The sequence below is a fragment of the Mustela erminea genome, chromosome 5 (assembly GCF_009829155.1).
Source record: "Mustela erminea isolate mMusErm1 chromosome 5, mMusErm1.Pri, whole genome shotgun sequence".
NCBI classification, from domain to species: Eukaryota; Metazoa; Chordata; class Mammalia; order Carnivora; family Mustelidae; genus Mustela; species Mustela erminea.
The window spans coordinates 76,336,917-76,353,062 of record NC_045618.1 but is presented as its reverse complement, the minus strand read 5'-3'; the positions used below and the strand labels follow the sequence as shown (position 1 = coordinate 76,353,062).

The following is a 16,146-nucleotide window of genomic DNA, read 5'->3' as shown; positions in this document are numbered from 1 at the left end:
GCCGCCACCAGCCACAATCTTCACCCCATGGTCAATGCCCCTATCTTCAAAATGGGATTGATGGGCTACTCTCTGCCTCATCCAAAGGGAGTATTGAGGGCAAATATTAAAAGAGAGTTCAAATAATTTATAATTCTTGGGAAGTGAGACAAGCACACACTGTTAAGATAGCCAGGGAGCATAGGCTGTTTGCACAGAGAGGCAGAGAATGAAGGCAATTAGTCAAACAATTACTGCAAAACCCACACCCCCAACCCACAAAGAAGAGAAAACAATGCACACACACACTATTACCAACACTTATCTCACTAATCTGAGTATTTCAGATAAAAGGGAATTTTTGGCTGCCTGAATTACAAAATTTTTTCCCTTAAAAATCTCAATTTCACTGGGGCACCTGGGTGGCTCCATTGGTTAAGCATCCGATTCTTGACTTTAGATCAGGTCAGAACCCCTGGGTTATGAGATTGAGCCCTACATTGGATGGAGTCTGCTTAAGATGCTCTCTCTCTTTCTCTCCCTCGGCCCCTCTTCCTGCTCACTCTCTCTCTAAAATAAATAAATGAAATCTTTTTTTAAAAATCTCAATTTCACATGCGCAGTGATAACGTCAATAAGGACAGTATTTTCCTCCTTAGGGAATGAGGTGGCTAGACATATACCCACTTCTTTCCCTTTGAATTTAATTTCTAAGGAAGACAAATTATGAAATGTTCACCCCAATGGAACCTGAAGGCTTCAGAAGACCATAAGGACAATCTGGAGTTTAGCTATGGGGTTAAGATTCAGAGTCTTCCAGAAAGTGTCTCTTCAAGGCATCTCTCTAGGGTGACAGACCAAACCTCAGGGATTTCTGGGTGACTCTTGCAAAGCATTAGAATTTTGTCCCGTGACTGTGTTGCCAGGAGATCTACATCAAGATTGCAATAAATTGCAATGCCTCGGGCTTAGATAAGCTTTGGGGGTTTTATTGTGGTCATTAGTTTAATTTCTGGAAAGATTTTCTGAAAGTCCTTCTCAAACCAACAGATAGGATGAGAGAATGATGCACCAGTTTTGCACATTCAATTTAATATTACTTAAAGGGAAAACAGTGGGTTTTTCGTTCCCTCTGTGCAGAAATGAATCTACATTCCTAATTTTTCAAAGACATTTGTTACATATATCTGGAATCCCATATTCAATTGTTTCTCTAACTTGGGTATATCATTTAGCATGACAACTTCCTTGTCTTTGTAAAGTAGGTCATTTTAATAATGCATAATAGCTATTGAGAATTTTAATTCAAAACCCTTTATTTATGTTTCATCTTTACAGTAGCCTTGAGTGGAAGACAGCCTGCGTTCTATATTTATGACTACAAGATGTTATATGTAACTTCCTGAGTATAACCTAGTTGCCTAGTGAAAAAAAAAATTGCTGCTTCTAGACACACCTTCTGTTAAAGTATCTTATGTTCAGGAGAAACTGACTGAACAAATGTGGCAATACAAACTTCATACCTACTTACCTACTTGTGCTACTACTTTCTAAGACTTGGGCTCTGATTGTCACTTTCCACTGCTCCTAGAAGCTGTCACATTCACCACCAAGTGCCATAAAGTTGGGAATCCAAACTAGCTTATAACTTGCTATGTAAGTCTTATCCTAAACCTGAGTCCAGGTAAGGGCTCCCCCTTTTCCCTCAATGTTCTACTCTTACATCCAAGCAGAGGCTATACCCTTGTCCTGAGAGAAAGACTCCCCTTTCACTTGCTATCTCAGGCCACCCCAGGTAACTAACCCTACATCCACCGCTCTTGCCTTTAGCAGAACCACAATCCCTCTAGGTACTTCCTGGATCCTGATTCAGAGTAAGAGCAACACAATATTACACAGGAAACTATAGCAGCAAGAGAAAAAAATTTGGTCCCCTAGCCTACAGTACCCTGATCTTGCTCAGTAAGGTTTTCTTAAAGATATAACTTGAAGCATATTAAGAACCCAGTATTGTAATTATGCCCAGAATTCCAGACCAAGAACACTGATTTGTTTTAGAGAGTCAAGGAAAAACATGATGCAGGAAGATGGGTGAAAATCAAGGATCTTTTTCAAAAATATAATGTTCTGGGGGCATCTGCATGACTCAGTTGTTAAGTATCTGTCTTTGGCTCAGGTCATGATCTCAGGGTCCTGGGATCAAGCCTCACACTGGGCTCCCTGCTCAGCAGGGAGCCTGCTTCTCCTTCTCCCTCTGCTGCTCCCTGCTTGTGTTCTCTCACTTTCTCTGTCAAATAAATAAATAAAGTCTTTTAAATAGATAGATAGATAGATAGATAGATAGATAGATATCTATCTATCTATAATGTTCTGACTCAGAAAGTAAGTCAAAGCAGTATGACTACATATCAGATTCCAACATTTTAAATATTTGTAGGAGACTACCTTCCTGGACCTATGCAAGTCTCCAAATTAAACGTGTAAGTATATATGTAAATAGGGATGTATATGTATATCTTGACCTCTTATCATTGAATGGCAGGTTTAAAAGAGGTCTTAGCACACTGAAGCTTAAATGCTGAACTACATTCCTATAACATCACTATTGGTATTTGCAAGATCTGAGCAAAAGATGAGGAAAAATTTAATGTGTGTGTGTGTGTGTGTATTATTATAAGATTACTACTGGCCTTACCCAAAAAGATCTATTCTTTTTCTATGTCCTTCCTACCTATTTTTTGTAAATTTATCCTTTTTTTTAAAAAATATTTTATTTATTAATTTGACAGACAGAGATCACAAGTAGGCAGAGAGGCAGGCAGAGAGAGAGAGGAGGAAGCAGACTCCCTGCTAAGCAGAGAGCCCCATGTGGGGCTTGATCCCAGGACCCTGAGATCATGACCCAAGCCGAAGGCAGAGGCTTTAACCCACACAGCGACCCAGGTACTCCTAAAATTATCCTTTTTTAAATGAAATGATGATAACAATAGAAAGTTGCTTTGCTCTTTTGTTGTTGTTTGGTTTGTCTGTGTTTTTTTTTTTTTTTAGATTGATTTATTTATTTTAGAGAGAGAGAGCACACATGCATGCAAGCAGGGGAGGGACAGAGGAGAGGGAGACTCTCCAGCAGATTCCCCACTGAGCATGGAGACTGAGGGAGGGCTGGGTCCCATAACCCTGAGAACATGACCTGAGCTGAAATCAAGAATCAGACACTCAGTCAACTGTGCCACCCAGGGGCCCCTCTGCGTGTTTGGGTTTTTTTTTTTTTTTTTTTGGCAAAATGAAACGTTGAAAACCCAACGTGAGTCTCAAATCTGGGGAGTGACCTGGGATGTTACTGATCTTGAAATCCTTAAATCTGGATTGTATGATCTAGGCAACATATACCAAACTCTGTCTGATGTTTGAATGCCTCTTACTAGCTTTCACCCACTCGCCCGTCTTCTAACTTCTGCTGCCGTGGAGTCTCACTTGTCCTTCTTCCACATGAAAGCCCTTTTTAGAGTTGAAGACTGTTCTTCTTCCCCAAGACCTTTTTCTTCATAAGAAATCTTTTACTGTCTTCAACTATCCTTTTGAGCCAGGCCTCTAAAAAGAGCCTGTGAAAAGGAAGAAAAATCTTGAAAGATATATGTATATACTGTTATCATTCATATGACTATTACCATTGAAGGTAGGAAATCACATCTCTCCTATGTTTTATACATGAGGCAACTGAACCCAATAAGTTAAGAGGCTTAACCAATTAAACAGCTTGTAAAAGACATTCAGTACTCAGCCACTCAAACTGTCTTGCCCTTGATAAATATGTGCATTAAGACAAAGGACAGACATGGTAGCAGGTATATATAAACGGATTTGACAAACACCTCCACTGTGTAAGCTCTGCCATGCATTACTGTAGCAAACAAGGTTACAGAAAACATGGTAGAGTCCCTCCTGTGATCACAGTCATGACAGAGTATATAAATAAAAGAGCAAAGTATGAAAAAGTTTCATGAGAAAATAGAAACAGAAACAACTGACTTCACATGGGAGAGCTGGAAAGGCACAAGAGAGGCCATGACATTAGGACAGGCCTGAAGGATAAGCAGGAGTTTGCCAAGGAGAGTGAACCATTATCTAAGATAATTTACTGCAGTGGGAAGAGTATATTTGGAGGGAAGGTATAATGAGTCCAGTTCCAGAGCTGAAGTGCAGGTAACTTAGAGACATTCAGTGAAGACAGCCAGGAGGCAACTATCCCACGTAAGCAAAATGAAAAAGCGGACCTATGAGGTACATGCACACAGAAAGCTGAGTTGGAAAATCTTTTTCACTCTTCTACCAAATTGGAAATGCTTTGTATAGATACTTAGAATGAGTTACTTTTAACTCTATGATTCCAGAGGGTCTTCTTCTCTTAATCATGGTGTAGAAACTATTATTTATTATTATTTATTTATAAATTATTATTTACTAATAATAATGGAATGAGAAAGAGAATAAGAAAAATATCCTCCAAGGAGGTGAGTTTCAACAACGTGAGAATAAAGTTATTCAACGTCAAACTATCTTCAACTTAGAGATGCACCGTTAATCTACAGCCAATAGACTCTCAAGTTTAAAGGATATTTACCTTAGTTTGTCATAAGAACAGAACTAAAGAGGTAGGCTTAGCTTGAAATTCCTGTTTAAGATTATTTTCATATATGGAAATGACTACTTGATAAGCACACTTATTCAGTTCATCCTAGCAGAGATTGGAGGTTTAGTTTGGAAGCTAACAGATTCAAAGCATGTGTCAGGGATAATGAGATAGGGACTGGCCACATTAACCATGGCTGTAAAGGCATATGGCTGGTGGACTCAGAAGACCTGCTAAGCAGCGTCTCTCTGATAACTGTTCTGTTCAAGCAAAAGGAGCTTTTATGAGGGTTCCTCAGTGATGAGAGCATCTGCATCCAACAGGCTGCACTTGCATGAGACAATGCTGGCATGATCTCCTCAACCATGTGACCACGAAGCCTACCTCTCCCATGAGCCACCCCCCCCGCCCCCACCCAGTCATCATTCACAGATTCCATTCCTGGCATCTCATGGAATGGGAGCTTGGATCTCACCATTTTAGCTTCCAGCTACTCTTAACCACAATGCCAAGCACATAGTAGTAGCTCAATAATCATTTCTTGTTTGATGGAGGCAGCCCAAAACAAGTACACATTTAAAAAAAAAAAAATTGAATCGACACTGCCTAGCTACACGGTGTGCACCCATGTTACGATACATATTTGGAGGTCTTCAGCCGGCGTTGCCCCAGGAAACTTCCTGTAGATTTTGTTGGCTCCTTCCTTCGTATTCATCTCCTGAAAGTTTCCACTTGGAATTTTGAACAATAAGCTGGGTAATCAATTTGGTGTGTTTTAACCTCTAATACTACATTTAAACTTACTGAACAAAATCATCTCTCTCTGTCCTGAGGCTTCTATTTTGAGTTCTCTCGGCACCATTATAGCATGCACTTAAAACTGGGATTTTTTTTTTTTTTTTTGAGCTTGGATGAGATGTAGAATAATTTTCTGTTATGCATGACTGAGCGGCAAGAAAAATATTTCAGAGAGAGAAAGCTATCTCTAAGGGGTTATAAGAATAATCTGGGATAGGACTGAGAGAGAATTTAATTTTAGCAGCATTAATATATGAAACAAAATACTAAAATCTCACTCTCATACTTTATGGTGTATTACTAATCACCCATACCAGCTCTGATTAATATATATTTTGGTTGCATCTAAAGAATTCTCATCTATGTACCTGCATTATTCTATAAATACAAATTGAAGAAGAGTATTTCAGTATGCTGCTGTCCCTAATCTATCCCTCAATCATAGATAGAGCCCAGGAGAAGAGGTCTTTGTAAATACATTCTAATAATGACCATAAAACACTTAATTTAATCACAAAAGTTGATAGAATTATTTCTGTTGGTGGTTTTTTTCACACATTGATGGCAAGAAAATTAAGGGTCTCCATTAAAAATATAGTACTTCAAAATAAAAAACCAAGACTTAGATATAACATTCAAGGATATTGTTCTCTTGGGCTATAATTGGTCATCCTCTCTACAGTTTAATCTGTCTTTCAGCAAAAATGCCAAGATTGTTTCAGAGAATATTACACTCAGAAATATTGCTTCTATATATATTGGCAAGAAGCATTGTCTGGGAAGGAAAATCATCTTGTCCCAGAAGCTTGCAGAAATTGTCCAGAGAAAAATAATGAAGTAAATCCAATGTGGCAAACCAAAACAATGAAAGTAAAGACACGTTTTACAAAGGCTTTAGAAATAAATTTGAAGTTTTCCTTTGAAAAATTTTGAGTCCTGCACAGACCCTACTCATCAAAGCAGGGGGAGGGGAGGTAGGAATGTTTCCTCTTGGAATAAAACCTTCTATGTAAAATCTGAGCAATAATTTGTGGTACTGTAGGATAATCCATTCAAAAGCTAATTGTGAAAGCAAGACCATAATTTAAAGAAAATCAATGGAGAGTTTCCCAATTAGCTAATCATGGAGTTGATGTATTCCTTGTTCTTTGTACCACTAAATACAATTGAAAATCTTTGCCTCCTTAGCCTCTGGTCATAGAACTTGCCTTGTTCTTTTCCTTTCTTTCCAATCATGTCTTAGTTCCCTTATCTCTGTGTTGCCTATTAACCTCCTCCAATCATTAACTCATCTCAAGGCCTCGCTAATATACAGTTACAGGAATCACTCTCTTTAATTTTATAATTTTCCACATCAAATCTAATGCCTAAAATCATATACATCATCTTGTTTTCCTAAAATCTCTCCTGACTGTTGTGGTTCTGGCAAAGGCTCATGTACCCTTCTAATCACTCAGACTCCCAACCCCAGGCAAATGATCATCTCACACCTACACCTCATATGCAGTTAGACCCCGCCAAGATTCTCTCACTGTAATATCATCTAACAACCTTTATCTCTGGGAGAGGGAATTTCATGATCAATACATGTATATATATGAATCATTGAAACACACACGTACTGCATCTCTAACACACATGCAGACAATACATTTGCCTCTCTATATCTTGTACCCGCCTCTTTATCTTGTTGCTAAGCTCTGTATTAATCTTTACATCATTCCTCAGCTCATCTCACCTGTCCTTAACCTCCCACTTCTCTCTTGCCCATCTGAAGCAGAGAACCTCACTTCCCACTTGACTAAGAAGATTGAAGGCTTCCAGTGTGTGCTCTCCCCCACTTTCATTCTTAAAACCCTCAAAATTCCCCAGAGTCCACAAATATTCCTCCTTCATGTTCTGCCATTGGCCTTGATTTTTGGTCTTTATGCCTGTTCTTGGATCTTGGCCCATCAATTGATTATTTCTTATTGCTTTCTGGCAGGCTCTACCTCTTTCTGTAAGAAAAAAAAAGAAAAAAAAATCTTCACTTCTAGCTCCAACATTTTCAAGTACTTCATCTGAGAAAACAAACAAACAAACAAACAAAAAGTCTTCTTTAGCTCTGCTAATCTCCCAAACTACCAGACCAGGTCTACCCTGCCCTCCCATCAGCCTTTACCCCATCCCTTCCCCCTGATTCCACAGTACTAGTTTTAGTCTTCTGCATACTAGTGAAGTTCCTATCTTGAAGATAATCATGTAACTCCTAAAAACAAAACTCAATAATCTTATTATTGTTCTTGGCCTTCTTGGCTTCTTGGATAAATTTGTCATTGCCCAAAACGCCAATTCTCAAAACTTTCTCTTCCCCTGACCTGTCACTCTCCAGTCTTCCTATTTTCTTGACATCTATCAGGTTTTCCTTTTTGGCATGTCTTCCTCTTTCTGTCCCTTAAATATAGATTTTTTTTTCTCCCCAAGGTCCCATTGTTAATCCCTTCCCTTCTCTGTCCCTATTCTTTTTCAGGTCAATTTATTGGCTCACATGGACTGGCTAGCAAACTTGTGTATCTTCTCTCTTGAAATAAGCCAGATTTCTAACCACTTCCCTGACAGCTCTACTTGGTTTTTTGCAGGCATCTCAAACTCAACATGGCCAAAATGTAGAATACCATCTTCCCTACAAATTTACTTTCTTTGCCTGGATTTCCTGTCTTATCAGTTTTCTTCCATACTTTAAAAAAAAAAAAAAAGGTGAGATTGTTCTATTTACCCAACCCTTTCTTTCTTGATATTTTAAGTGATTCTCACTATAGAACTATCTTTTCTTCTTTCTTTCCAGCCATCCAAATGCTGTGCAACTTCTCAGACCTGGGTGTCAAGTCCCTACTGTACCACAGCCTGACCACCCCCTCCTTTGACTCCTGCATCACTTATGATGGTCCATTCCTTTGATTGAACATTTAATAACTTATAATTTGCAATTCATTTAGTTCTGCATCATATATTCATTTAACTTTTTATGCATTTATTTCATTTACTCAATTATATTAGAATTTATTTCAAAAGCATGGCTCATTTATTACATTTTCTCAATCTGTCTCCCTCATTCATGTATTCAAGATATATTCATAGGGTATGTACTATATACCAAATACAATTAGATACCGGGAAAAGATAAATATGATATGTTCCCAGCCATAGAGGTATTTGCCATCTAATGGGAGAGTTAGAAATAGAATAAGTAAGTACAGCAATGTGATGAGTGTTATGTTAGATGTTTGTGCAGTATACTTTGTGCACCCAAGAAAGAAATGCCTTATAGGATTAAAAATTGTTCCAGAAAATGCCACCCAAATTTATTCTTAAAGGAAGGCTAACAGTTAAGAAGGTGGACAATGATGAAAGGGCACTCCAGGCAGAGTTAAGGTAAATACTTAAGAAAACATAATTTATTGGTAGGTCACAGGCAACTAGGTATGGGTAGACTGGGGTAGTGACAGGAATTTGGAAAGACAGGAATCACAAAAGGTTGCAAATATCAAGCTAAGGATTTTGACTCCGTCCTGGGGACAATGGGAAGCCATGGAGAGATTTTTAAATGTAACCTTTTAATTCAATCATATATACAGAAAGGTGCATGACTCATATGTTTACAGTTCAATGAATTTTCACAAAGCAAACACACCTGTGTAGACAACACCTAGAGTGAGAAAGAAAACACACCCCAGAACCCATGGAAAGATTTTAAGCAGTGGAAACATATTATCAGACTTGCATTTTTAAAGATCATTCTGGTGCACTGGAGGAAGAAACTGGCAGAGAGATAATTTAAATGGTAAAAGTAAAAAATTATAGGCTTTGAAGTAACGGCATTGTAAATGGGGAGGAAGAAACATGCTTAAGGGATATTTGAGAGGCACAGTCAGTAAGTTAAGAGGCAGTCTTTTAATAGACCATTATGTCCATATGGTGCTTACTCTCTGGTTCTTTGGTAAAGACCTTGTTTCGTCCAAAGAGACAGAACTGACAGGATGTATGCCTTGTGTGTGTAGAAGATATGCATATACAAGATACAGAAAGAGAATGAGAGATTATAGGGAATTGGCTCATACAGTCATGTGATTATGGAGTCTGAAAAGTCCCAAGATCTGTAGTCAGCAAGCTGGAGACCCAGAGAACCAATAGTGTAAGTTCTGGTCCAAGTCCAAAGGCCTGAGAACTGGAGAGCCAGATGGTCTAAGTTCCAGTCCCAGAGCAGGCAGGCGGAAGACCCAGGAGACCTAATGTTCCAGTTTGTGTCAAAAGGCAGGAAAATACTGATGCTCAGCGCAACAAGTCAGATGGGAGGAAATGCTTTTTACCCAAGGAAGGGTGTTGTTTTGTTCAGTTTGTGCCTTCCACCACATGAGGTCTACCCACATTAGAGGTGACAATCTGCTTGACCCTGTCCCAATTTAAATGTTAATCTCATCCAAAACACCCTCCCAGACACACCTAGAATAACGTTTGACCAACTATTTGATACCCCGGGCCCTTGAAAGGGCCACATAAGCTTCACCAGCCCAATTTCCTCTCTGCTAGTTGTTCCTTGAGTGAGCACTAGAACTGGACTCTGTGACTTTCTTCTTCTTCTTCTTCTTTTTTTTTTTTTAAGATTTTATTTACTTATTTGACAGACAGAGATCACCAGTAGGCAGAGAGGCAGGCAGAGAGAGAGGAAGGGAAGCAGGCTCCCTGCTGAGCAGAGAGCCCGATGCGGGGCTCGATCCCAGGACCCTGGGATCATGACCCGAGCCAAAGGCAGAGGCTTTAACCCACTGAGCCACCCAGGCGCCCCTGTGACTTTCTTCTTGCACTGACTCTATTCTGACTTCCTTTCTTTGACATACTCTTTTCTTAGATGGTCTAGCAGCCCTTTCTTCAAAGTTATTTTCAATAACTTTTCTTGTCCATGTCACATAGATTTATTCTTTTTTTAGCTTAATTATTTCTACATCAGTTCCCATACCTCCCATACTACTTCTGTCTGGTATATTTGCCAAATAACATAATAACAATAATATTTATATAATAAGGGAAAGGCTAGATAGAAAATGCAATAATATAAGGATGAAAGCAGAAGTGGTTTTCATAAGCTATAAATCAGTTTTTAACAACATTTATTTCATGAATCTGAACACATGAAAATAGATATATTCTATTGTTTCTACTTTATTATTTTTTAATCACTTAAAGCAAACATGCTGTGTTGTACATATAGTGTTCTTTTACATTTTCCCCTCCAGCTTTATTGAAATATACTTGATATACAGCATTATCTAAGTTTAAGGTATACAAAGTAAAGATTTGATATGTGTACCTACTGTGATAGTACTTCTACTTTAACTGTCTGTTTGTCTTTATTTTTTTTTTTTTTAAAGATTTTATTTATTTATTTGACAGACAGAGATCACAAGTAGGCAGAGAGGCAGGCAGAGAAAGAGACAGAGAGGGAAGCAGGCTCCCTGCCGAGCAGAGAGCCTGATGTGGGGCTCGATCCCAGGACCCTGAGATCATGACCTGAGCCGAAGGCAGCGGCTTAACCCACTGAGCCACCCAGGCGCCCCTGTTTGTCTTTAAATATTGAATTCTTTTAAGCCAAATAAACAGTACATGACCTCAGTTGCTCTCTTTTTATTCATCTAGTTTCAGGAGACTTCTTATTTCTTCCTGGCAAATTTTTATTTTCATGGTGCCTAGAAAAAAGTTCTGGAATGAAACCATCAGTGATGGCCCGTTCTGGAACACCATTGTCCTTGGTTGTCTGGCTGCTTATCTGATCACTCTTTTTAGCTTTCTTCTCCACCTCCTCCCCCATCCACTCTCTTTCCCACTCCCTAAATATTTATGCTCTGTACTCATCTCTCTTTGGTGTTACCTGTTCCCATTCTTTGGCTCTCTTCAAATAACTAATCGACTCCCAGGGCTTCAACCATGTGTTAGTCTGAGAAGCAGAAGCCAAGACTAGAGACAAAGTGAGAAAGAAGCCAGTAGGGGCTGAAAGAGCCATAAGACTACTGCACCATTTTGACCCTAAGTGAGAGACCAAAGGAGAGTAAGTCTTAGGCTGCTGTGTAATTCTAAAGAGTATTTGTGAAAGTCACCAGAGAGTCCTCAAACCAAAATCACTTATCAGAGGAGACCCCCATCTCCCTCTGCACAGTGACATGATCGGGTTGTGGCCCATGGGAGTACTGGCCACCATGCAAATATCAGAAGGATTCCATGTATGGCTCCTGGAGCCATTGGCCAATTATGCCACCTACAGTGACTTTCCTCCACCACCTCTCAATTCCCAAGCCCTAATAACCAGCCCTAGCTTCTATTCAAATTATTATTGATTTTTTGAATTTTATTATTTTTATTATATTTTATATAGTTTAGTATATATAATCTATATCATATAATAGATATTATATAATAGATTATATAAATATGATTTTTAATATATTTATTTTATTATTGAATTTATTATTAAATCATTAGAATAATAATTTGATTGCCACTAATTACTTTCAACTGAGCCCCCATCGAACCTCATTCATGTGTACCATAAATCTGAGTTCCTATTATAAGCCAGACTCTGTTTTGTTTGAAGAAACTCGTAGAGTAGACAGGGAGATAAACATGTAATAAATAATTACAAGTAATTTGTTTTTTCAGCAGCACTGATTGTGTGCCTATTGTATACCAGGCACTGGGACAAGCGCTGGAGAGATATTACAGTCCCTAAAACATGGCCTGTGCCCTAAGGAGCTTACAGTCCAGTTGGATAAGTTGAACATATAACCACGTAATTACCATACAGTGTAGGAGGAAATGGGAAAGGTAAAAATCGACATCTTAAGGTATAACTAGGATGTATCCATACCACACAAATAAGGGGAAGAAAGGGTTTTCTAGGCTCTCAGAACAGTGTAAGCAAAGACACATTAACAAGTATAACAACATGGTGCAGGAGATACTACATGGTCTTATTGTTGTAACTGTCTACTTCAGTAATTTAAGTGAGAAATAATAAATACCTGAACTAAATGTTTGTCAGATGAATGAAGGTCTATGAAGTGGAGAAAGGAGGTATGGGGAAGATATTTAAGAGACACAGTTGTGGGAATGTGGCAACAGACTGGACACTGGAGGGAAGAGAGGAGTGTTCTTGATCTCAACGAGTCCAACACCTGTCATACTTCAGTACTTTACCTCTCTCTGACATCACCGTTCACAAAGGTGCTCTAGCTGGAAAGCTCGGCTAGATCCTCACGCAGAGCCAGCTAAGCACACCCCTACCGGCTCCTTTCTCACTTTATCTCCTGAGTAAACTAATTAATATCTGTAATTCCAGAACACAAACTGGAATCACTGCCTGTCTTATCAGCATTCTTAGCTTTGACCACAAAATCCATTCTGGCTAATTTAAGCAGAAAAAGGATTTACTAAACAGTATTACATAGCTCACCAAAAACAAACAAACAAACAAACAAACAGAGAGCTAGAGAAAGGCGAGAGGCTAAATTTCCAGGAAGAATGTTCAAGACCAAGTCACAGAACTAGTCTGAGGAGCACAACATGGCGGCCGCTGTGTCCAGTGCTAAGTGTTAAGTCATAAATCTTGCCCAGAATGGCTCTCGCAGCCAGCATCAGGGCTGTGTATCAGGCGAGTGGCCTTGCCAACACTGCTGCCACTGCCACCATGAAAAGTGAGCACCACCCACATGGAGCCTGTTTCCCTAGCTGCTCACTGCTGGCATCAAGTCTCAGGAAGGTGGAGCCCACTGGGGGAGCCTGGGTCACTCATATGAGTTGTGACTGCAAGAGAGACTCTGGAGTAGGGGGTTCACCTTCAAAGTCAGAATCTCTCTGCTAGAAAAATGGGGCTTTTAATGTGGAAAATTCCTCAAACATACAAAGTATTCAAGCTATAAAGGGCAGCCATACCCACGACGCGCATAGTTTCACTTACCTTGTGATTTTAATTAAGAATTAACTTAGGGGTGCCAGGTTGGCTCAGTTGGTTAAGCATCTGCCTTTGGCTCAGGTCATAACTTTAGGGCCCGGGGATCGAGCCCCACTTTGTAGGGCTCCCCGCTCCATGGGAAGTCTGCTTGTCCCTCTGCCCTTCCCCCTCCTCCTGCTTGCTTTCTTTTTCTCTCTCAGAAATAGATTTAAGAAAAAGAATTAATTCATGGGGCGCCTGGGTGGCTCAGTGGGTTAAGCCTCTGCCTTTGGCTCAGGTCATGATCTTAGGGTCCTGGGATCGAACCCCGCATCAGTCTCTCTGCTCAGCAGGGGGCCTGCTTCTCCCTTTCCCCCTCTGCCTGCCTCTCTGTCTACTTGTGATCTCTCTCTCTGTCAAATAAACAAATAAAAATTTTTTAAAAAAAAAGAACGAAAGAAAGAAAAAGAATTAATTCAGATCCCTGTTTAGGAAAGGCACCAAGCGGACTGTACAAAGTGAAAAAGCCAGTCCCTGTCTTGAAGCACACATTTCAGAAGCTGAGAGCCCCTGAAAGAGGGCGGGACTCGTTTCAGCCGCAAACAAAGGCAGCCTCACAAGTGTTGGTTGCAACTGCTATGTGATACCGCTTTAAATAAACGGCGAGGCAGGCCCTTCTGCAAAATACATTCTCCTTTTCCAGGCTCACCAAGCTGGCTGACAATTGCTTCCATTTAGTGGGTTCCACTTTTATCTTGGATTGGATAATCGTTTGTTTTCTTCTGCCTTCTTCAAATTGAACCATTTGGGAGTGCTGTGTATCATTCTGTCAGCTACCGCTGCTAGTTTTTGAATAAAATTTGCTCAGATGTTTTATAGTCTAAACGAGTGCTTCTAGTAGAGCCCTCTGTGAAGATCGAAATGGTCTGTATCAGTGTTGTCTAATCAGAAGCCACTAACCACAAGAGACTCCGAAGCCCCTGAAATGGGGCTAGTGCCACTGTCGGACCGGAATTCTCATTTTATTTCATTTTAATTCCTCTAAGTTGAAATTTGAATAGCCACATATGCCTAGTAGCTAGCAAATTGGACAGCATAGGCATAAATCTCAAATGGTCAAAAAATGACTTTAAATATTCAAAAATGATCCTAGGCTCTTCCAATCCCAACATTCTTTCCTTTACTTCTCTTTTTGCAAAGTATCACTATTCCTCCTATCGGGGATTCGGTCATTTTCCTTTTTTAAAAATGTCATTGACCGTCTTGACACAGACTTATATAACTGTCTTCTTTATTGGAGTCTGTCAGAATTGGACACAATCCAAGGATATAAAATCAGGATGATCTAGACAACTGGGTTGTCTCCCTGATCCATCCCAGTCTCCACCAGAAAAAGAATTTAGTGATTAACAGTGAGGTGTGATTAAACAAGCAAATTTTAGGAAAGGTGTGATTAAACAAGCAAATTTTAGGAAAGCACATATATATATCCTTTCCTAAATTACATACATACATATATATAATCTGTTATAACAATAGAAAGACAGATAATACGTATAAATTACACATGTATCTTTAAAGTCTAGTTACAGGCAAAATGGACACAATGCTATTACTGCAAATATGTAGCAACTGTAGGATTAGCCAAGAGATCTTAATGAAAATAAATGGATAAAATTAAGCCAAACTAATAATAATATATGTTTAAAAGAAAATTGAGGGGCGCCTGTGTCACTCAGTTGGTTAAGCAACTGCCTTCAGCTCAGGTCATGATCCTGGAGTCCCGGGATCGACTCCTGCATCGGGCTCCCAGCTCCATGGGGAGTCTGCTTCTCTCTCTGACCGTCTCCTCGCTCATGCTCTCTCTTATTTTCTCTCTCTCAAATAAATAAATAAAATTTTTAAAAAATAAAAGAAAATTGAAATCCACACCAGTGTACACCTCATCAGTACTGAAGCAACTATCCTACAAAGGAACTCTCACTTACACACACGCTCAGCAGGAACCTGCTATATTGCCAAACAATGAATAGCAACCAGACTTCTTAACAGAACACAGATATTATTTCATTTAAAGTAACAAAATTTGGGGGCACCTGGGGGGCTCAACCAGTTGAGCGTCCAACTCTTGGTTTCAGTCCAGGTCATGATCTCATAGAGATCATGCTAGATCAAGACCAGCGTCATGCTCTGTCCTCAGTGGGGAGTGTGCTTGGAGATTCTCTCCCTCTGCCCTTCCCTCCACTCATGCTCTCTCTCTCTCTCTCTCACAAATAAATAAATAAATCTTTAAAAATTTAAGAAATAAAATTACAAAGCATTAGAACTCATTTGAGAGGACAATCAAATTGAATACAAATATACCATCTGCATAAAATGTTCATCATTCACTCAGAAAAAAGGAAGGGCATGCCTTGCTTTAGATTAGCCCACAGCTCAAAGGACTCTCACACTTTGAGGATCCCTGCCCTAAAGAGGAACATCACTGAATTTACAGTCTTTGTTCTCTGACACTACGTTCCCCCATTTGGGCCATGATCTCCCGAATTAAAATGGGTAAACAAGCAGATGAGTTACATAAATGAAAGGCAGAAATCTAACTTCTCCTAGTCAACAATATGGACTACTTATAGACATTCCCCGAGCAAGTCTTTCCAGTGCTTGGAAATAGAGAAGAGTAAACCAATAAATTAATTTTAATGCATCACATTATCTTTGTGAAAATCCTCAGAAATTTTTGGTGACACATTCCTGACAGATTCTAAGATATGCTGTTCATATA

The 16,146-nt window shown here is 39.4% G+C and overlaps 1 protein-coding gene across 9 annotated transcripts in view; it reads right to left on the bottom strand.

Annotated features, from left to right (window-relative positions):
• Positions 1-16,146, bottom strand: part of LOC116591218 — a 198,499-nt gene that overhangs the window by 161,166 nt on the left and 21,187 nt on the right. Inside the window, exons 3-4 of one of the 9 annotated variants that reach the window (XM_032343981.1) lie at positions 7,146-7,404; positions 4,119-4,253 (exon numbers count right to left, since the gene is read on the bottom strand). The exons of 7 other annotated variants lie outside the window; for them this stretch is intronic. In XM_032343981.1, coding sequence (XP_032199872.1) covers positions 4,119-4,253; positions 7,146-7,404 — 394 coding nt within the window. The remainder of the gene's footprint in view (positions 1-4,118; positions 4,254-7,145; positions 7,405-16,146) is intronic. One more of the 9 variants, XM_032343982.1, reaches the window with a different exon arrangement.